Raw genomic sequence first — 23,907 nt, forward strand, 5'->3', positions numbered from 1 at the left:
CAGTCTAAACACAGAGATAACTAAGAAAACTAGTATATATAGCGGCAGGAGTGTCCCGTTAACCCAGAAAACCACAGCAATTATGGAAATAAACATAAGAACATAAGAACATAAGAATTTAGGAACACTGCAGAAGGCCTACTGGCCCATACGAGGCAGGTCCTTATGAAAACGATCTCTACCTAAAGCTACTCAAGAAACAACTCCCGCACCCCCCAACACCAATCAAACCCAGCCCCTCCCGCTCATATATTTGTCCAGTCTCTTCTTAAAGCTACCCAAGGTCCTAGCCTCTATCACCCCACTGGGAAGACTGTTCCACGCATCTACAACTCTGTTAGAAAACCAGTACTTACCTATGTCCTTTCTAAATCTAAATTTATCCAACTTAAATCCATTATTCCTGGTTCTTACCTGGTTCGACACCCTCAGTACTTTATTAATGTCTCCCTTGTTTATGCCCGTCATCCACTTATACACTTCAATGATATCTCCCCTCATTCTACGCCTCTCCAGAGAGTGGAGATTTAAGGCTTTAAGTCTATCTTCATACGGGAGGTTCCTTACACAGTAAATCATTTTAGTCATTCTTCTCTGTATGTTCTCTAATGTCCATCCTGTAGTAAGGGGACCAAAACTGAGCAGCATAATCTAAATGAGGCCTCACTAGTGATGTATAGAGCTGTAAAATAACTTTTGGACTTCTGTTACTTATACTTCTTGAGATAAATCCAAGTAATCTGTTGGCCTTGTTGCGCACACTGAGGCACTGCTGTCTTGGCTTTAGATTTCTGCTTACCATGACTCCCAAGTCTTTTTCACATTCTGTATGACCAAGCTCTACTTCACCTAGATTATAGCTTCGAGGGTTATTTTCATTACCAAGGGCAAGTACCTTACACTTATCCACATTAAACTTCATCTGCCATTTCTCAGACCAAGACATTAATTTGTTCAAATCGTCCTGGAGTTCATTGATATCCTCCTCAGAGCGAATTATACGGCCTATCTTTGTGTCATCAGCAAACTTACTCATGTCACTAGTAATCCCTTCATCAAGGTCATTAATGTAAATTATGAACAAGAGAGGGCCTAAAACTGATCCTTGTGGAACGCCACTAGTGACTAATCCCCATTCAGATTTCACTCCATTAATGGTAACTCTCTGCTTTCTATTGGTAAGCCATGCCTCAATCCATGCTAGAACTTTACCTCCTATACCATGAGCTGCCACTTTTCTTAAGAGTCTCTTGTGAGGTACTCTGTCGAAGGCTTTACTAAAATCCAAATAAACAATATCATATTCCTTATCACTGTCAACTGCCTCAAATGTTCTATTGAAGAACGTCAGTAAGTTTGTCAGGCAGGAACGACCTCTCGTGAATCCATGCTGAGATTCATTTATCAAGTTATGCTCTTCAAGGTGACTTCTGATAATGTCAGCTATAATTGAGGGGACAAGTCGTTAACGTCAAATTACCGCCCAATAAGCCTGACCTCAATTGTAGGCAAATTACTAGAGTCAATTATAGCTGAGATTATAAGAAGCCATCTCGATAAGCATAGCTTGATTAATGATACTCAGCATGGATTCACAAGAGGCCGGTCTTGTCTAACTAATTTATTAACTTTCTTCAGTAAAGCTTTTGAGGCTGTTGACCATGATAAAGAATTTGATATTATTTACTTAGATTTTAGTAAGGCATTTGATAGAGTTCCGCACCAAAGACTGTTGAAGAAAGTAGCAGCTCATGGCATTGGGGGAAAAGTGCTCTCGTGGATCGAGTCATGGCTCACAGACAGGAAGCAGAGAGTGTCCATAAATGGGGTTAAATCCGAGTGGGGATCAGTTACAAGTGGCGTTCCACAGGGATCAGTCTTGGGCCCGTTGTTGTTTATAATATATATCAATGATCTTGATGAAGGAATTACTAGTGATATGAGCAAATTCGCTGATGACACGAAGATAGGTAGGATAATTGATTCAAACGTAGATGTTAGGGAACTTCAGGAGGATTTAGACAAACTTTACTCTTGGTCAGAAAAGTGGCAGATGCAGTTCAATGTAGATAAATGCAAGGTTCTGAAGCTCGGGAGTGTCCATAACCCTAGCACTTATAAGTTAAATAATGTAGAACTTAGCCATACAGATTGCGAAAAGGACTTGGGGGTTATGGTAAGCAGCAACCTTAAACCAAGACAGCAATGCCTAAGCGTACGTAATAAGGCAAATAGATTACTGGGATTTATATCAAGAAGTGTAAGCAACAGAAGTCCAGAGGTCATACTGCAGCTTTATACATCATTAGTAAGGCCTCACCTAGATTACGCAGCTCAATTCTGGTCTCCATATTACAGAATGGACATAAATTCGTTAGAAAACATTCAGCGTAGGATGACTAAATTAATACATAGCATTAGAAATCTTCCTTATGAAGAAAGATTGAAGACTCTTAAGTTACATTCACTTGTTAGACGAAGAATGAGGGGAGACCTGATCGAAGTGTATAAGTGGAAGATAGGTATTAATAAAGGGGATATTAACAAGGTCTTGAGGATATCTCTCCAAGAGAGAACCCGCAGTAATGGATTTAAATTAGATAAGTTTAGATTTAGAAAGGACATAGGAAAGTATTGGTTTGGAAATAGGGTAGTTGATGAGTGAAGCAGTCTACCTAGTTGGGTTATTGAGGCTAGGACTTTGGGTAGTTTCAAATTTAGGTTGGATAAGTACATGAGTGGGAGGGGTTGGATTTGAGAGGGGCTTGCACATCGGAGCATGTTTCTTGGGTGGCATTGAAAATTGGGTTGGTCAAATGTTTGTTAGTGGGATGAATTGTAAAGGACCTGCCTAGTATGGGCCAACAGGCTTGCTGCAGTGTTCCTCTTTTCTTATGTTCTTATGTTCTTATTGATTCTAATAACTTGCCCACTATAGATGTCAGGCTTATTGGACGGTAATTTGAAGGAGTGGACTTATCCCCTGATTTGAATATAGGAACCACATTGGCCATCTTCCACATCTCTGGCACAACACTGGTAAGGATGGACGCATTGAATACACTCGTTAATGGCTGACTAAGCTCCATCTTGCATTCCTTAAGTACCCTTGAAAACAACTCATCGGGTCCCGGGGACTTATTTTGTTTCAGTTTGTCTATCTGTTTAATAACCATGTCCCTCGTGACAGTAATATTAGTTAACTTAAATTCATCAGGAACTAAATAATTGTTAATTACTGGAATCTCATTTACATCTTCCTGTGTAAAAACTGACAAAAAATAGTCATTAAATAAGGAACACATTTCCAGTTCATTATCCGTCAGCTGTCCATTCCCAGATTTCAGAGGTCCTACTTTTTCCTTCACCTTCGTCCTATACACTTGAAAGAACCCCTTTGGATTAGTCTTTGATTCATTAGCGACTCTAATTTCATAGTCACGTTTAGCCTTTCTAATCGCCTTTTTTACTTCTCTTTTAAGCTGAACATATTGGTCAGTAAGGTTAACCTCTCCTCTTCTGATGCGCCTATAAATTCCCCTTTTCTCCCCTAATAGATGCTTTAACCTCCTGTTAACCCATTTGGGATCGTTATTATTAGACCTAATTTCTCTCTGGGGAATGTATATACTCTGGGCACTGTGTACATTATTAAGAAAACAATCATAAAAGCAGATCCCTTCATATTCATAAGTATGATTATCGTCAATAAAATCATTAGCTAGATAACCCCAATCAAGATTAGACAGATGTTCCCTAAGTCCATTATAATCGGCAGAACGAAAATCGGGGATTTTTACTGTATTATCATTATTCTTGCATTCCCAATTAATGCTAAAGGTGATGGATTTGTGATCACTTGCGCCAAGCTCTTCAGTGATCTCCAGATTATTCACTAGTGTTTCCTTATTTGACAAGACTAGGTCTAGCAAATTATTACCCCTGGTAGGTTCAGTTACACTCTGTTTCAGAAAACAGTCCTGAACTGTTTCCATGAAGTCACTGGACTCTAGATTACCTGTCAAAGAATTCCAGTCAATTTGGCTAAAGTTAAAATCCCCTACTATGACTACGTTACTGTGTCCAGAAGCCCTAACAATTTCGTCCCAAAGAAGTCTCCCTCTATCGTGATCCAAGCCTGGAGGTCGGTATATTACACCTAGAATTAGTTTTTCTTGACCCTCCACGAACTCTACCCAAACAGACTCTGTTACTGCTCCATCTATTTTTATACCTTTTTTTATGCAACAATTAATATTTTCTCGAACATACAATGCAACTCCTCCCCCCTTCCCATTACATCTATCCACATTGAATAACTTAAATCCCTGAATATTACACTCAGCAGTCATATCCCGACTCTTTAAATCATACCACGTTTCAGTTAATGCAATGATATCAAAGTTCCCAGCACATGCTACCAAACGTAGTTCATTAATTTTATTTCTTGCACTTCGACTGTTAGCATAAAATACCATCATATGTTTTTTCTTCTGCACATTTTTCATATTCATCTTTGTTTTTACACAATTTCTGAAATTATCATTACCCAGAGTTACTCCATGACAGTTACTATAAAGATTCTTAATATCAGAGCATAAGTCAATATATCCATACTCATTATTAATCATTTCTAAACCCATACCTCTAACTAATCCTAGTTTAAAGTCCTAACAACCCCCTCAACTGAGTTAGCAAGAAAACCCACACTTGCCCTGGATAAGTGAACCCCATCCCTGGCATACATGTCATTTCGGCCATAGAATGGCAATATAAACACAAATGCAGTATAATGTGATCCTTTATTGACTACGTTTCGCCCACACAGTGGGCTTTTTCAAGTCACAAACAGAACTACCTGGGGTGGAAGGAACGCGAGTATTTATAGTCCGGCTGAGGCCAAACATGTTTCCAACATCTTTGCCAAAACATCATTCCAAGTATCTACCTCCACAACCACGACCATCAAGGACATCACCAGTAGTAGGCAGGACAAGCCTCCATCCTCTGCAGGGGTATACATAATCCCTTGTAATGACTGCAACAAGTTATACGTGGGCGAAACATCAAGGGACCTCCAAACACGTATTTCAGAACACCAATACGCAAGCAGGTCTGACGACACAAGGAATGCCTGCGTACAACACCGTAATTCACACAACCACTTGATAAACTACAGAAACTCAAGACTTATCGCCACAGAAGACAACACCCAATACCGAAGAATCCTGGAATCATCACTTATTTCTATATCCGACAACTTCAACCAGAATAGTGGCTTCTATAACATAGCTGAACCACTTGCCAAGAAACTTCTTCATCGCTATCCCACATAAGAACACTGTAGAAGGTCTGCTCACAAACTTGTCCAGTCTCCTTTCCAAGCTACCCAAGTTTTTAGACTCTACAACCCAACTCGGTACATCATCAGATGCAGCATTCTTCACCTGACCTCAGCCGGACTATAAATACTCGCGTTCCTTCCACCCCAGGTAGTTCTGTTTGTGACTTGAAAAAGCCCACTGTGTGGGCGAAACGTAGTCAATAAAGGATCACATTATACTGCATTTGTGTTTATATTGCCATTGTGTCGGTATTTTATACCATTTATTTCCATCGGCCATAGAAGTTGTCCCAGTTGTCAATGAATGGTACTGCATTATCCTTACAGTGTTTATCCAGCCAACAATTAATACCAATTGCTCTGGACAACCATTCATTACCAACACCTCTTCTTGGCAAAATGCCACATATAACAGGGCGCCCCCCCTTCTTCCTAATCATGTCTATAGCTGTCCTGAACTTTCTAACTAAATCCTCACTTCTACGCTTGCCTACATCATTGCCTCCAGCACTGAGGCAAATAATAGGATTGATCCCATTACCGTTCATGATGTTGTCAAGCCGGCTAACAATGTCCTCCATCCCAGCCCCAGGAAAGCATACCCTTTGTCTCCTACTCCTGTCCTTCAAGCAGAATGCCCTATCCATGTATCTAACCTGGCTATCCCCAACAACAACAATATTCTTACCTTCCTTGTCGTTCGTCGTGACGATCCCAGTAGTAGACTCACATTCGTCGGGTAGCACCGAGAATGCGTTGGAGGTTTCCACGGGAGTTTCCACAGAAGTCTCTTTCTTCTTCATCGTTTCTGGCTTTCCATTCGTCTTCTTGATCGTCAACTTCGTCGTCCCCTGCTGTCCAGCCACTGACCACGATCCCTTCTTGACCTGAGGACTCGAAACAGGAGGACTACTACGAATCCTCTTGTTTTCCTCGGTCAATCGCCGTATCTCCATCTTCGCTGCCTTCAATTCTTCCTTAAGTTGCTGGTAAAGTTGCTCGATGGAGGGCATCTTGGTTCAGTCCACGGGAGCAAACAAGACACTTCACAGAGTTAAGTACAGGTCAGCACTCAAAGTACAGGTCGAAGAATATGCAGTTCCTAGTCAGCCTTCGAACATCCTTTTATTATACAATAAAATACCGGAGTCGACTTCCAGTCATGAGCCAGTTCAAGAAGACAGCCAAAATACACCCCCACCCCCATGAACATGGCTACAGAAACGTATCTTAATGACCGTCATAAGTGACTTCTTTCCACGGGTATGGCCCTTGTGGGTTTAGCGCTCGTAATCCTTCCGCGTGTCGTTATCATCACATTTAACGAGTTAGTTCGTAATTTGTGCTTTTGACAGGGTCCCACATCAGAGACTATTGAGGAAAATTAAAGCACATGGAATAGGAGGAGAAATTTTTTCCTGGATAGAGGCATGGTTGACAAATAGGCAGCAGAGAGTTTGCATAAATGGGGAGAAATCAGAGTGGGGAAGTGTCACGAGCGGTGTTCCACAGGGGTCAGTGTTGGGCCCCCTGCTGGTCACAATCTACATAAACGACATAGATGAGGGCATAAAGAGCGACATCGGCAAGTTTGCCGATGACACCAAAATAGGCCGTCGAATTCATTCTGACGAGGACATTCGAGCACTCCAGGATGATTTGAATAGACTGATGCAGTGGTCGGAGAAGTGGCAGATGCAGTTTAATATAGACAAATGCAAAGTTCTAAATGTTGGACAGGACAATAACCATGCCACATATAAACTAAATAATGTAGATCTTAATATTACGGATTGCGAAAAAGATTTAGGAGTTCTGGTTAGCAGTAATCTGAAACCAAGACAACAGTGCATAAGTGTTCGCAATAAAGCTAATAGAATCCTTGGCTTCATATCAAGAAGCATAAATAATAGGAGTCCTCAGGTTGTTCTTCAACTCTATACATCCTTGGTTAGGCCTCATTTAGATTATGCTGCACAGTTTTGGTCACCGTATTACAGAATGGATATAAATTCTCTGGAAAATGTACAAAGGAGGATGACAAAGATGATCCCATGTATCAGAAACCTTCCCTATGAGGATAGACTAAGGGCCCTGAAACTGCACTCTCTAGAAAGACGTAGAATTAGGGGGGATATGATTGAGGTGTATAAGTGGAAGACAGGAATAAATAAAGGGGATGTAAATAGTGTGCTGAAAATATCTAGCCTAGACGGGACTCGCAGCAATGGTTTTAAGTTGGAAAAATTCAGATTCAAGAAGGATATAGGAAAGTACTGGTTTGGTAATAGAGTTGTGGATGAGTGGAACAAACTCCCAAGTACCGTTATAGAGGCCAGAACGTTGTGTAGCTTTAAAAATAGGTTGGATAAATACATGAGTAGATGTGGGTGGGTGTGAGTTAGACCTGATAGCTTGTGCTAACAGGTCGGTTGCCGTGTTCCTCCCTTAAGTCAATGTGACCTGACCTGACTAGGTTGGGTGCATTGGCTTAAGCCGGTAGGAGACTTGGACCTGCCTCGCATGGGCCAGTAGGCCTTCTGCAGTGTTCCTTCGTTCTTATGTTCTTATAAGAACATAAGAATGTAGGAACACTGCAGAAGGCCTACTGGCCCATACGAGGCAGGTCCTTATCAAAACGACATCTACCTAAAGCTACTCAAGAAACAACTCCCGCACCCCCCAACACCAATCAAACCCAGCCCCTCCCACTCATATATTTGTCCAGTCTCTTCTTAAAGCTACCCAAGGTCCTAGCCTCTATCACCCCACTGGGAAGACTGTTCCACGCATCTACAACTCTGTTAGAAAACCAGTACTTACCTATGTCCTTTCTAAATCTAAATTTATCCAACTTAAATCCATTATTCCTGGTTCTTACCTGGTTCGACACCCTCAGTACTTTATTAATGTCTCCCTTGTTTATGCCCGTCATCCACTTATACACTTCAATGATATCACCCCTCATTCTACGCCTCTCCAGAGAGTGGAGATTTAAGGCTTTAAGTCTATCTTCATACGGGAGGTTCCTTACACAGTAAATCATTTTAGTCATTCTTCTCTGTATGTTCTCTAATGAGTCTATGTCCATCCTGTAGTAAGGGGACCAAAACTGAGCAGCATAATCTAAATGAGGCCTCACTAGTGATGTATAGAGCTGTAAAATAACTTTTGGACTTCTGTTACTTATACTTCTTGAGATAAATCATAAATACCGACAAGTTGGTTTAGAAAGACACGTAAGCAAACACTATAACATATTTATTAGAAAACGTTTCGGTCCTGGGACCTTGATCACTTCTAACATACAGAGGTAGAAAGACATTATATATAGGCGGAGAGTGAGATGTGACGCACGTGACCTGAGGAATGTCATAAGAACATAAGAATGGAGGGACACTGTAGAAGGCCTACTGGCCCATGCGAGGCAGGTCCTTATCAAAACAACCTTTGCCTATGATGAGGACCAGTAGACGATGAAATCATGTGACTCCTGTGTTGTTGGGTTGGTGCTGCTTAAGTATCATGTATGCCAATGTTTTTGAAATTTTGTAGTTACGCAACACTGGAAACTACAAAATTTCAAAAACATTGGCATACATGATACTTAAGCAGCACCAACCCAACAACACAGGAGTCACATGATTTCATCGTCTACTGGTCCTCATCATAGGCAAAGGTTGTTTTGATAAGGACCTGCCTCGCATGGGCCAGTAGGCCTTCTACAGTGTTCCTCCATTCTTATGTTCTTATGACATTCCTCAGGTCACGTGCGTCACATCTCACTCTCCGCCTATATATAATGTCTTTCTACCTCTGTATGTTAGAAGTGATCAAGGTCCCAGGACCGAAACGTTTTCTAATAAATATGTTATAGTGTTTGCTTACGTGTCTTTCTAAACCATAAATCCAAGTAATCTGTTGGCCTTGTTGCGCACACTGAGGCACTGCTGTCTTGGCTTTAGATTTCTGCTTACCATGACTCCCAAGTCTTTTTCACATTCTGTATGACCAAGCTCTACTTCACCTAGATTATAGCTTCGAGGGTTATTTTCATTACCAAGGGCAAGTACCTTACACTTATCCACATTAAACTTCATCTGCCATTTCTCAGACCAAGACATTAATTTGTTCAAATCGTCCTGGAGTTCATTGATATCCTCCTCGGAGTGAATTATACGGCCTATCTTTGTATCATCAGCAAACTTACTCATGTCACTAGTAATCCCTTCATCAAGGTCATTAATGTAAATTATGAACAAGAGAGGGCCTAAAACTGATCCTTGTGGAACGCCACTAGTGACTAATCCCCATTCAGATTTCACTCCATTAATGGTAACTCTCTGCTTTCTATTGGTAAGCCATGCCTCAATCCATGCTAGAACTTTACCTCCTATACCATGAGCTGCCACTTTTCTTAAGAGTCTCTTGTGAGGTACTCTGTCGAAGGCTTTACTAAAATCCAAATAAACAATATCATATTCCTTATCACTGTCAACTGCCTCAAATGTTCTATTGAAGAACGTCAGTAAGTTTGTCAGGCAGGAACGACCTCTCGTGAATCCATGCTGAGATTCATTTATCAAGTTATGCTCTTCAAGGTGACTTCTGATAATGTCAGCTATAATTGATTCTAATAACTTGCCCACTATAGATGTCAGGCTTATTGGACGGTAATTTGAAGGAGTGGACTTATCCCCTGATTTGAATATAGGAACCACATTAGCCATCTTCCACAACTCTGGCACAACACAGGTAAGGATGGACGCATTGAATACACTCGTTAATGGCTGACTAAGCTCCATCTTGCATTCCTTAAGTACCCTTGAAAACAACTCATCGGGTCCCGGGGACTTATTTTGTTTCAGTTTGTCTATCTGTTTAATAACCATGTCCCTCATGACAGTAATATTAGTTAACTTGAATTCATCAGGAACTAAATAATTGTTAATTACTGGAATCTCATTTACATCTTCCTGTGTAAAAACTGACAAAAAATAGTCATTAAATAAGGAACACATTTCCAGTTATGTTCTTATGTTCACTGGGGTATCCCAGCCCTTCACTGGGGTATCCTAACCCTTCACTGGGGTACCCTAACCCTTCACTGGGGTACCCTAGCCCTTCACTGGGGTACCCTAGCCCTTCACTGGGGTACCCTAGCCCTTCACTGGGGTACCCTAGCCCTTCACTGGGGTACCCTAACCCTTCACTGGGGTACGCTAACCCTTCGCTGGGGTACCCTAACCCTTGACTGGGGTACGCTAACCCTTCACTGGGGTACCCTAACCCTTGACTGGGGTACCCTAACCCTTCACTGGGGTACCCTAACCCTTCACTGGGGTACCCTAACCCTTGACTGGGGTACCCTAACCCTTGACTGGGGTACCCTAACCCTTGACTGGGGTACCCTAACCCTTCACTGGGGTACCCTAACCCTTCACTGGGGTAGGATACCCATGCTATCCTACCCCAGTGAAAGGCTATTAAATGTGAGTCTTATAACTTGCCTTAATAATACCTATACATTATATATGTATTATTTAGACTATAAGTTGTATGATTATCACTAATCATACATTGTATGATTAGTGATAATTTAAGGTGTACAATGATTCTGGTTATGTATGAAGGGGAGGAGAGTAATTTCTTGTATATCTTAACATACATGTATTATGATCTTATCCTATTTTTAATATTAATGTAAATACAAGAGAGAGAGAGAGAGAGAGAGAGAGAGAGACTGAGAGAGAGAGAGAGAGAGACTGAGAGAGAGAGACTGAGAGACTGTAACTGAATTTACCTTACCATTAATATATCTTTTATTATAACTACTTATACTTTTGTCCACTGAGTCTGTTCCTGAAGGAATAGACAGTATGGCATCATCGGGTGCTCTGTCGACCCTAGGGTGGGACTTGGGAGGCACCTGCATTTCATCACAATTCGTAACTTTCTCAACAGATGCAGTGAACATGGACAGTGCAAGAACGGTACATGTGTGTGCATGACAGGTTGGAATGGAAGGCACTGTACCCTCTCCGGCTGCCCAAGTAACTGTCGTAGCCGCGGTACCTGTGAGGCCACGGTGGATGGTACATGGTACTGCAGGTGCGAAACTGGCTGGGATGGCCCTGACTGCTCAGCCATGCTCGAAACGTTGTGTAATGACGGCAAAGATAATGACAGAGGTCTGTTTTATTTCTCATCACTTTAAATGTAACTAATTTCATGTTACAATATACAGTGGACCCCCGGTTAACGATATTTTTTCACTCCATAAGTATGTTCAGGTGCCAGTACTGACCGAATTTATTCCCATAAGGAATATTGTGAAGTAGATTAGTCCATTTCAGACCCCCAAACATACACGTACAAACGCACTTACATAAATACACTTACATAATTGGTCGCATTCGGAGGTAATCGTTATGAGGGGGTCCACTGTACATACAGCCTCTCCTCACTTAACAACACTCGTTTACTCACCACTCGGACTTACGACCAGCTCTCCAGCCAGTATACAAACCTAAGTAATGTATATTAGAGCTAATTTACTCTGTTTTGTTTATTACAGTATATACTACACTTCTGTATGAACATTTAAAAATATATGTACTAGAAATATTACAAATGGTGCAAAGGCAACATTAAAACAATATCTAAAGTTGGTTGATAAAAACCCACTACCAGTATAGCAGCTCCTCGCTTAACGACCAATTCGCCTACCGACCTACTCTTAGGAACAGAACCCCATCATTAAGTGTGGAGAAGCTGTATACATATACAGTAGGATCCCTGTATCAGAGGGGGATACATTCCAAGGACCTGCCATAAATACTGGAACCGTGGATAATAGCAAAGCCTATAAATAAGCCCTATACATAACCTGTTATAAAGTTTAATTAATAAATTATGCACAGTAAGTGGAGAATTATCACTTTTTCACTGATGGGAAGAAGTTGACAGCTTCTCTAAGGCTTTGAACAACTACCAACTTCTCTACGTTTTGCACTTTGGGATCATTATTATGCAAAATTAAGAGGTATTTTTGGGCCACAGTAAATCATGTATAATTGAAACCACAGATACCAAGTTAGTGGATATTGGGGTTCTACTGTATATACATATACATCACAGGTATCTTCATCGTGGTCTTATTCTTCCACAGATGGCTTGACTGACTGTCAGGATCCTGAGTGTTGCACACATCTGGCTTGCAATGGTTCACAACTTTGTGTCTCCAGAGCCTCATCTCCCATAGACATCCTCCTGAGGAAGCAGCCTCCGGCAGCCACCGCTTCCTTCTTTGAGAAGATGAAATTCCTCATTGAAGAGGACTCCCTCCAACACTTCACCAGCACTGATGCGTTCAATATGAGGTGAGCCGAATAACGAGGGCCAACGAGTTTTTATGTTAGTAGAAGAAATTGATCACACGCTTATCTCAGTCCGAAAGTTGCACTTGTTCATTGTCCACTAACATAGAATTGTAACAGTAGAAGTAATTGTTGTTGACTGTTTGGAGACATTAATGTATTAAAAATATTGCAGTTTAATATGTACATGAAGTGTAACATTCTTGATATTCATCTTTCACATTCTTTACCTACTGCTGTCCATTTGTTATAGAAGATTCAAATTGCAATAATCGATTATACACAAAAATTTTCATACTAGCATCTTTTTAACTCAAAATTTCAGTGACATCCACCACTACGTGGAAGCTGATTTATTACTAATACTGTTTTTGGCTTTAATTTTTCTCTATTTTTCTTTTTTCTCAAAAAGCTTTAGGTATATATGTTAGCTTAGGAATGATCATTTTTCTCTGTGGATGATAATTTTTTGCATTTTACTCCCCCGAGATATAAATAAAAAATGTAATAACCTTGTTTCCCCCCTCATATAAAACATAGTCTGATTACTATTTGTCTCAAAAAATATGCCATTAAAAACATTAGTATTTTTTTATGACTGTACTGCATCCCACGCGTAACATATGAGAATTGTTTGTGTTTGTTGATGCTGGGTGGCTCATCACATAGCGTAGTGACTGTACTTCAGAACTGCAGTTTGTTGTGGGTGTTACAGGGCTGAGGCGTAGTCAAATGAATGTTGCTGCAGTAGACTGTGGTAGATGACTGCCTCAGAGTCTACCCTCACGACTTTGTAAACACCAGGCTTCGAGGTATTGACTTGTGTGGTAGATACTTTGCATAGAGCGAGGCTTTAAAATAGCGCTGTTTTGCTCTCTGTAAGAGCTTAATGAAGTGATGTTTCTCTGTGTAAGACACTTCAGAACTTCATAAAACTCCTCCCAGAGCCAAACTTCATGTTCATTAAAGATTCACTCTACGCCAAATCTCTCTATTGTATTAGTCAGCAGTATCTGCCATCATACATTCTTTCTCTCTTATGTTGGCCGAATTCAGTCTTGCATGAAGCAGCTATCGTATGTGCTCCCACAATTCATCGTGTGACCCATGCGAAATACTCCTGATGAGAGATGTCTTCATTATGAACATAAGAGAGGAAGAAATGACAATTTACAAAGTTTCCCGTGAGGGGTGCGCCTCTGTGGTACGTGTTCTCAAGTACCTTGAGCTTGCAAGTACGTAGGAACAGAGGCACTAATTTCTAATACGTACTCATAATTAGGGGCTTCGAAAGCGTGAGTTTTCTCGTACATACTTCCACGTCTCTGTTTACTTGAGAAACCGTATGACTCGCCTTAGTTACAGGTAGTGTTGAAGTACTCTGCGGGTGGGTTGACCATGCAGAGTACTGGCTTAGCAGAATTGTATGGGGTACAAATGTTGGATGCATTATACCATGAGGATACAAGTATCATGTTGTACCTCTCATCCTACCCCGTTGCGAATCGAACCCCAACTTGTGTATCAGCAGCATTCGAATTTTTACCTAGTTGATACACACTTTTCCCAACTAATAAACAAAAATCATTTTAATATCTGATTATTAATAAAAATGTGGTAAATGATTATACATTCTCAGGCATTAATTAATGAGCTAATTAAATAAAGACAATGAATCATGGGTAGTCGTGCTTTTATGAATAACCCTAAAATGTGGAATAATAGGTAAATAGGACTATCCATGCAGCTTTTGATGTTTATTATATGCCTCAGATAGTTACAAGTGTCTGGTTGACACCGAATACTAATACCACATTGTGGGTATCCCCAATGTGGTTGAATGTGTCTGGTTGGCACTGTATACTAATACCACCTCTGTGAGTATCCTCAAAGTGGTTGACACGGTGGTCAATTGAGAACTTCCTCTCTGAGTTGCTTGTGAGTTGAGGCTCGGTACGCAACGGTGGTAAACGATGGACTGGTTTTCGTTAGCTTGTAGTAGACGTAGGTATGTGTGGGTTAACCGCGGCTTTCTCTCCGTGCTGCGTTCAGTGTTTTTCGGAACTACTTCCACCCGAGGTAAGATTAACCAAAAACCAAAAACAACCAATGAAGCACGTTTAGAAAGAGGAAAAGTCTTTATTTTTCTTATTGCATATTTACCTAGTTTTAAACACTTTCTTTCCCTCCAGTTTTTCCAGATCGAGTTAGCTGGCAACTCTGTATGATATATTGAAATTTTATTCTTAGTTGTTTAGTATCAACCTTATTTGCACTGCCATTTGAATATAGCTTATGTTTATTTTTCTCCTAGGAGGCGATGTAAATTTTTATATACTACATATCTTTTAGTAATTTGAGTGCTGGACTGCATGGAAGAATGTTTCAAAACATTCCTTTTTTTTTTTTTTCATTGTTTGCTTGCTATTCATTTTTTTAATCTTCCAGTCACTGTTATCATGATATATAAATCTCTGTAAAAATATATATATTTCACTTGGAAAAATTTTTAACTTTTGTCTCTAACACGGTTTGTCATTCTCACAGCCAAGCCTACTCATCTATTGGTCATATAATTACTGTCTGTTGACGTCCCTTTTTGCTGTCCCTCTCCTGTCTGTCTGTCTGACTGTCTGTGATTGACATTGTGTCTCTTGAGTCCATAGTTTAAAAAAAGAAATTAACCCCATCATCTCCATTGCTTATGCTTTTGTTTCGTGATCACTGGATAATTCTCATCCATATTTACATCCTTTTACCCAACAAATACCTTATTTAACCACTTTTATTGTTTTAACGTTATTTTTATTGATAAAAGCTTTTTCAGTTATTTCATTTTAATTTGCTTATCTTCCTTACGTTAATTTTATTAACAAATTAACACCAGGTCTTCACATAGTGGCGGGAGTCGCTATACATTGATTTTGTATAAAATCACATAGACAAATTTTTATTTATGATTATTGCTATTATCATCAAGACAATAGCTTTGATACATATCTTAAACGTTCAACGACCTTTTTTTGCAGTAATAAAAGGTAGGTTAGGTAAGATGCGTCAGAAAAGAGGACAAATACGTCCAGACTTATGTCAGGAAACAGTCTCTTTTCCTGACAAAACTTTCCTAACCTTATCTTTTAAAAGGACAAACAGGCCGTTGAAAACTATAAACACTGGTGTCAAGACTATTGTCCTGACAAATGTTATAGTAACAGTTGTAAATTTTGAATTGTAAACATTGTTAACAGGTAATCTGTATGATTAACACCCGTGTCTGGAAACGCTTTTTGTTTCCTGACTAATAAAACACTTTAAATTTTGTAATCAAATGTTGAATTTAGTTTTATTCATCTTAGATTTTTGCAATAAGCTTATTTCAAAGCTTTTTCCCTTCCTTTAACTTTGAAACTACATTCAGTCTACCTCAAAACTGTCATAGCTATTTGTGTTGAATATTATTAAGCTAAAATAAATGTTAGTTCACATTAAGGCAAAAACACGTTTTGCTCTGTGTACACTTGATAAAGCTGTACACAGTGTGAAACGTCGCACCAACAATGTACGACGTGTGTCTTCTAATGTTGTCTGCACACAGTTTGGATGCATTCAGAATTTTCAATATAACTTATTATGAAAAATAAATTTCAACTTTTTTTTTTTTGAAAGTTGCCTACGTTAACTGCTTTTAATATTTTATTACTATTGTTATTAAAGAATTCATTTTAACACATGCTAAAAATATTAATACATTTTTTAATATATGAAATATTCAAAATAAAAAAAAAATCCATAACTTTTGAATGCTTAATTAATATATCATAGTTACGTAACACCTCACGTTGCTCCCAATGGAATTAAAAAATATATATAAAATATATTTTGAGCTTATAATATTGATTAGCTAATTGGCATGCACACTTACTTTTTGTATATTATGTTGCTGGTGCTTTCTATTTAAATGGAATTACATCATTTCTCCTGGTTTTTTCTTATTTCCATATATCACCCTGATCCTTTCTATACAATAAAAATTATGTGAGTGAGAATTTTTATGTACATTTTTGTTTAAGTTGCATAAGGCTTTTATCCAAAAAAAAATCATACATTGTTGTATTTTCATTGCTGAATTATGTAATCAATCATGAACCAAAAATTGAGTGAAAATCTATGACCACGGGTGAAATTGCATGGTTTGACTTGTAGTGCTTTACTGCTGACCCTAAGTGCATGATTGATGGTGTGTATTGTCAGTATTTTGCATGATTTTAACCCTCTGACTTCTCTTTGCTATGCCGAGCTTGAGCGAATGTGCTGATCTTTGTTAGTTGAGCAGAGCTAAAATCAGACTCTTGAGTGTCTCTCATAGAGAGAAGGGACAGATGGGCTGTTTACTGACACAGAGCTAAAGTCAGACTCTTGAGAGCGTCTCTCATAGACAGGAGGGACAGACAGGCTGTTTACTGACACAGAGCTAAAGTCAGACTCTTGAGAGCATTTCTCATAGACAGGAGGGACAGATGGGCTGCTTACTGATGCAGAGTTAAAGTCAGACTCTTGAGAGCGTCTCTCATAGACAGGAGGGACAGACGGGCTGCTTACTGATGCAGAGTTAAAGTCAGACTCTTGAGAGCGTCTCTCATAGACAGGAGGGACACACGGGCTGCTTACTGACACAGAGCTAAAGTCAGACTCTTGAGAGCATTTCTCATAGACAGGAGGGACAGATGGGCTGCTTACTGATGCAGAGCTAAAGTCAGACTCTTGAGAGCATCTCTCATAGACAGGAGGGACAGACGGGCTGATTACTGATGCAGAGCTAAAGTCAGACTCTTGAGAGCGTCTCTCATAGACAGGAGGGACAGACGGGCTGCTTACTGATATAACAGCAGCTATGGGAACCATAGATGAGTTTCTGTTTTGCTAAATTGTTTGACATCCACTGGAGGGGTTTTAATAGTGGTGATTTTGATGCGAGGACTGTGAGCGGTTTTCTCTACCTTGGATTAAATATGATTATACCTCCCACTCCCCAAGAGCTAAAAATTTTACAGAAGTTGAAAATTCTCCTACAAAAGCTGAAAATTCCTTCAAAATTTTGTAACTTGAAAAAAAAGTTGTATTCCATCTTATTCAATTTTGAGTCAATTTTTTCAGTTGTATTTGAAGAGAAACACTATATAGAAAAACTTATGGGAGAAATTACCATTGTTTGATAGTTAAATTGAAACCAAAATATAGAAAACAAATCACACTTTGGAGAGCGATTGACGATGTTTTGTTTGGGCAAAACGTCATGTCAACTTTCCCTCACATAAGTGCTGGTTATCTCTATTGTTAGAACCATGGTATTCTAACTCTATACTTTCTAGAAGTAGCTTTCCCTTAGAGGACCTTAAGTACTTTTCTATCTACTGCAACTTGCATGTGTTATGTGTGTATGGGTGTGTCCTTTAAGCACATGAGTGTTGATCTAAGAGCCTGTTAGTGCTGTCACAATGCATGCTACTTGTACATTATTATATTTTAGTCAGTATCATAATCAAACTTTCCACTACATATCAAATTGTCTCATTTCAAAATACTATATATTAATTGCAGTCCCATATATCAGTTTCAACTATTTCTAATTTTTTCCCACACATTGCAATCACAAAATTACGAGTTTTAATGAATATCTAAAGTATTAACTGTATCTTTATCTAATATAAATATGTAAATATATATATATATATATATACACACACATACACAAACAAACATTAACAGTCGATGTACAGTGAACCCCCGGCTTACGATATTATTTCATTCCAGAAGTGTGTTCAGGTGCCAGTACTGAACGAATTTGTTCCCATAAGGAATATTGTGAATTAGATTAGTCCATTTCAGACCCCCAAACATACACGTACAAACGCACTTACATAAATACACTTACATAATTGGTCGCATTGGGAGCTGATCGTAAACCGGGGGTCCACTGTATATATACAAAGGGTTACTAGCCCCTTGCTCCAGGCATTCTAGTTGCCTCTGTGACACGCATGGCTTACGGAGGAAGAATTCTGTTCTACTTCCCCATGGGGGTGATGACAGATGCAATCTTCCCAAGTGGATATCAGATCCTGAGAAAAGCCAGGGAGGAACAGAGGGGAAAGGTGGAGTTGCACTGCTCGTCAAAAACTAATGGAAATTGAGGAGATGAGAGCACTAGGCAGAGGTTTATGTTCCTATGTAGTAGGAATACTTCTAACTGGGGGTCCAAAAGAAGAGTCTGAGGAGACCAAGACAAGAGTCTGATATGAGCAACAGAGCAGTGATGGACACTAGCAGAGGTGCCAGAACGGCCCCACATGGGCAGGGCAAAGTTAGTCATTATGGGGGATTTCAACCACAATGACAGTGAATGGGAAAATCTGGAGCCACATGGGGGGCCAGAAACATAGAAGGCTAAGATGAAGGAGGCACTACTGGAAAACTTTATATACCAACATGTTAGGGAAACAACCAGAGCGAGAAAGAGAGAGAGATAAGAGGATGAACCAACAAGGCTGGACCTAGTATTCACCTTGAACACTTCAGATAGAGGGGATATTACACATGAAAGGCCCCTCAGCACTAGCAATCATGTGGTCCTGAGCGAAGCAACACGAAAAGGACAGAAGCCAGACTTCCAAACAAGATACAACACAAGTATGAGGCAATTCCTGCATGAGATAGTGGATGGTAAAGAACTAGAGGAGAAGACAGTAAGTGAAATGATGGAACACGTGACCACAAAGTGCCGGGAGGCAGAGAAGTTCATGCCAAGGGGCATCAGAAACAATGGAAAGACCAGAGTGTGTCCATGGTTTACCTGGAGGTGTAAAGGGGCCAAAGCCAAGTGTGCTAAAGCATAGAAAGGTATAGAAGGCAAAGGACTCAAGAAAACAAAGAGTTGAGCAGAAGATCCAGAAGTGAATATGCATGGATAAGGAGAGAGGCCCAGCAGCAATACAAGAGTGACATAGCATCAAAAGTCAAATCTTACCCAAAATTATTTTACAGCCACATCAGGAGGAAAACAACAATCAAGGACCAGGTAATCACACTGAGGAACAAAGGAGGGGGAGATCACAGGGAGCAACCAGGAATTGTGTGAGGAGCTCAACTCAAGATTCAGGGAATTGAGGCAGTAGGGTGCACCAGCAAGTGCTGGACACAGTTCACACAACTGATGAAGTGAAGAAACTGCTAGGTGAACTAGATACCTTGAAGGCAATGGGCCCAGATAATGTCTCCCCATGGGTCCTGAGAGAGGGAATAGATGCACTGCATGTGCCATTAACAACATCTTCAATAAATCTATCTAAACAGGGCAGCTGCCTGAGGTGTGGAAGACAGCAAATGTACTCCCGAGTTTTAAGACAGAAGACAGACAGGCAGCATTAAACTGCAGACTGCTGTCACTGACATGTATAGTGTCTAAAGTTATGCAAGAGATTATAGAGAGAAGAGTGGTGGAGTACCTAGAAAAGAATGGGGTTATACATGACAACCAGCACAGCTTCAGGGAAGGAAAATTCTGCATCACAAACCTACTGGAGTTCTACGACAAGGTAACAGAAGTAAGACAGGAGAGAGAGGGATGGGTAGACTGCATCTTCTTGGACTAAGAAGACCTTTGACACAGTACCACACAAGGGGTTAGTTGAAAAGCAAGAGGAGCAGGAATAACAAAGTACTGCAGTGGATCAAGGAATACCTGACAGGAAGGAAACAATAAGAAATGTTGGCAGAAAGTATTGTCCACTTCAACTATCTTAACCCTTAAACGGTCCAAACGTATATATACGTTTTTTCAACATCTGAAAGTATGTAAAACAAATGTAGATCTTCTTTTTTGTTTTACATTTGAAAATGTGTAAAAAAAAGTAGGTCTACTTTCGTAGCTACGAATTTGAAAGTCGATTTGTTTGGACCGTTTAAGGGTTAAATTCTAACTTTCTTAGTACACAAAAGGAATGTCAATAAATGGTACAGAAAACCGACAGGTTAATGAATTAGACACTTTCGCATCACTTGGGTATATTTATAGTGGAAATGTTTTGCTACACAGTCGCTTCATCAGTCCAATACAGGGTAGAATGATTGAAGATGAGAGGGAGTTTGAGGTAATCAGTCCCTCAGCCTGGAGTTGATGTAATCTTTTTAAGATCGATGGACTGACCACATCGACTCCAGACAGAGGGACTGATTACCTCAGATTCCTTCTGATCTTCAACCACTTTTCTCTGCATTTGACTGAAGAAGCCACTGGTTGGCAAAATGTTTTCAAAACAAAGATACCCAAGTGTTGCACACGTGTCTAACTAAACAACAACATAAACATGTAGTAAACATGCGACTCCTGCATCCATAGTGCCTCTGTACTAAGGACACTGCTAGAAATACTGGCATTGTGTGACCAGCAGCAATAGCCTGGTTAATCAGACCCTGATCCATCATGAGGCCTCGTCTCGGATTGGGTCGCAGGGGTGTTGACCCCTGAAACAGTCTCCAGGTAGTCCCCTGGACATCCTGGCACTATTTGGACAGTACTGGCACTCATGGGGGCGATTGTTTTCTCACTGGTGATTGTCTCACAATACCTGGAACGATTGTAGGTCTGCCTTTCGCAAGTTTTTGCATTTGTGGGAAGGCAAATCAAGGTGTTAGTACTGAGAAAATGTCTTATTGACTTAAAGACTGATGAAACAAGGGTGGCCAGCAAATGAGGAGACACATTCACCATAATTCACTCAATTGCTGTCTTGCCAGATGAATAATAACTGTTTAGATGGCTCTCTGAACTACAACCTCCCCCACTCCTCAAGATTGCTGGCACCATACTTCTTCCTCCAGGACTCAAGTCCGGCTAACTTATTTCACTGAATCCCTTCATTAACCCGTAAACGGTCCAAACGTATATATACATTTTTTCAACATTTGAAAGTATGTAAAATAAGTAGATCTTCTTTTTGTTTTTCTACATTTGAAAATGTGTAAAAAAACTTTGATCTACTTTTTTTTTGTTATATTTGAAAATATGTAAAAAAAACTTAGATCTACTTTTGTAGCGCTACACATGTGAACGTAGATCTGCTTGGACCGTTTACGGGTTAATGTTACCTTGTTTACACCACAACACCACATCATCATACAAAATCACTTATCTCCACTCCCATTTAATGTGCTTGCACAAGCCTGCTGGATGTCCAAGCCTCAGGCTCTTAAAACTTACCCTCGAATACTCACACCAACATAAAATGTTTGTATTTCTGTCATTACTGTAAAGTCTAGATATGTACAGAGGATGGTACAGAGGATGTAGGTCTTGCCTATGGCCAAGTAAGCACAGAACATGTAGTGGAATTCTCTGTACCAGGATTCTAGGATATAGTTAGAATGGAGAGGTCTTCTACAACACCAACATTTGCCTAACCTATTGACATGACCTCCCACTAGTAGACTCTGCCCACTTGTGATGCCATCTTCAACTGCTACACCTTGCATTTATATCATGGGCTGTCATATAACACACACAATGGCCTAAGTGTAATAAGAGTCCTACATCTCAAAACCACATACGGAATTACATTGGCCTCAGCTCTTGTCTCAACTTCCCAAGATCATCAGTGGTCAGTGGGACCAAACCACCATGATGGATATTAAAATGTAATCAGTCCATCACCCATCTTCACATCTCTTCTATCAACTTTTCTGTGCTCGACTGAAGAAGCCTACTCTGTAGGCGAAACGTTTCAAAATAAAGATACCTAACTGTTGCATATGTGTCTTGCCTAACAACCTGTCGGTATTTTATACCATTTTAATATCCACTGTCAGACACTGCAACACAATGGTATCTTGGTACAAAACAGAAAACAACTTGGACAACTTCTGCTAGTGAGAATGGCTGGATTTGAGAGGGACGTGACCTCCCAACGGCTACATTCTTACCTCTACTAATGGCCTACATCTCACCTCCTGGTGGTATATAAAGCTCCATCCTGTCACTTCAACTCCATATTGTTGCAGACAATGGAACAATACTCTTCTCCAGACTGAGGGACTGACCACCTCAAAACATCAAGGGTGATGGACTGATTACATCGTCTTCATGTCTCTTCTATCAACTTTTCTGTACTCGACTGAAGAAGCTTACTGTGTAGGCGAAACGTTTCGAAATAAAGATACCTAACTGTTGCATATGTCTTACCTAACAAACCACCATGATACTGGTGCTTTGCCAGGACCATCATGGGAGCAAATCCTCACTCTGCCTATGAGTAAATGACTGTGTCATTTACACGAGTAATTCGATATTCAAATGCTTTGTTCCATAAAAAACGCGTTCGGTAGTCGACCATTTGCTCAGCACTCGACCAAACAAACAGAACCTGCCAGAACTTCGATGTAAACTATTTCGTGTTTTTTCTTATTTTTTGGTGTTTTTTTATGTTGTATAAATAAGTCGCCATGAGACCTAAGAAGATTAGTTATAACAGCCAACCAAAAGAAAACTGGTTGGGAAAAATTTATTTGGTACTCGAACAGATCGGCATTCGAACAGCCTTCTGGAACTAATTAAGTTTGAACACCGAGGTACTACTGTATGTGTATACACACACACACACACACACACACACACACACACACACACACACACACACACACACACACACAACAAGACTAGTCCCAGAGCTAAGAGGTATGTCCTACGAGGAGAGGTTAAGGGAAATCAACCTGACGACACTGGAGGACAGGAGAGATAGGGGGGACATGATAACGACATACAAAATACTGAGAGGAATTGACAAGGTGGACAAAAACAGGATGTTCCAGAGATTGGACACAGTAACAAGGGGACACAGTTGGAAGCTAAAAACACAGATGAATCACAGGGATGTTAGGAAGTATTTCTTCAGCCACAGAGTAGTCAGTAAGTGGAATAGTTTGGGAAGCGATGTAGTGGAGGCAGGATCCATACATAGCTTTAAGCAGAGGTACGATAAAGCTCACGGCTCAGGGAGAGTGACCTAGTAGCGATCAGTGAAGAGGCGGGGCCAGGAGCTCGGACTCGTCCCCCGCAACCTCAACTAGGTGAGTACAACTAGGTGAGTACACACACACACACACACACTGACACTATATATATATTTACATATA

The 23,907-nt window shown here is 40.2% G+C and overlaps 1 protein-coding gene across 2 annotated transcripts in view; it reads left to right on the plus strand.

Moving 5' to 3' along the window:
• The window catches only part of LOC128704954 (teneurin-m-like), a 221,134-nt gene that overhangs the window by 150,486 nt on the left and 46,741 nt on the right, over nt 1-23,907 (plus strand). Inside the window, exons 10-12 of one of the 2 annotated variants that reach the window (XM_070105115.1) lie at nt 11,309-11,535; nt 12,516-12,726; nt 14,776-14,802. In XM_070105115.1, the coding sequence (XP_069961216.1) occupies nt 11,309-11,535; nt 12,516-12,726; nt 14,776-14,802 (465 nt within the window). The remainder of the gene's footprint in view (nt 1-11,308; nt 11,536-12,515; nt 12,727-14,775; nt 14,803-23,907) is intronic. The other variant, XM_070105116.1, reaches the window with a different exon arrangement.

Source organism: Cherax quadricarinatus, chromosome 97, assembly GCF_038502225.1.
Source record: "Cherax quadricarinatus isolate ZL_2023a chromosome 97, ASM3850222v1, whole genome shotgun sequence".
Taxonomy (NCBI): Eukaryota; Metazoa; Arthropoda; class Malacostraca; order Decapoda; family Parastacidae; genus Cherax; species Cherax quadricarinatus.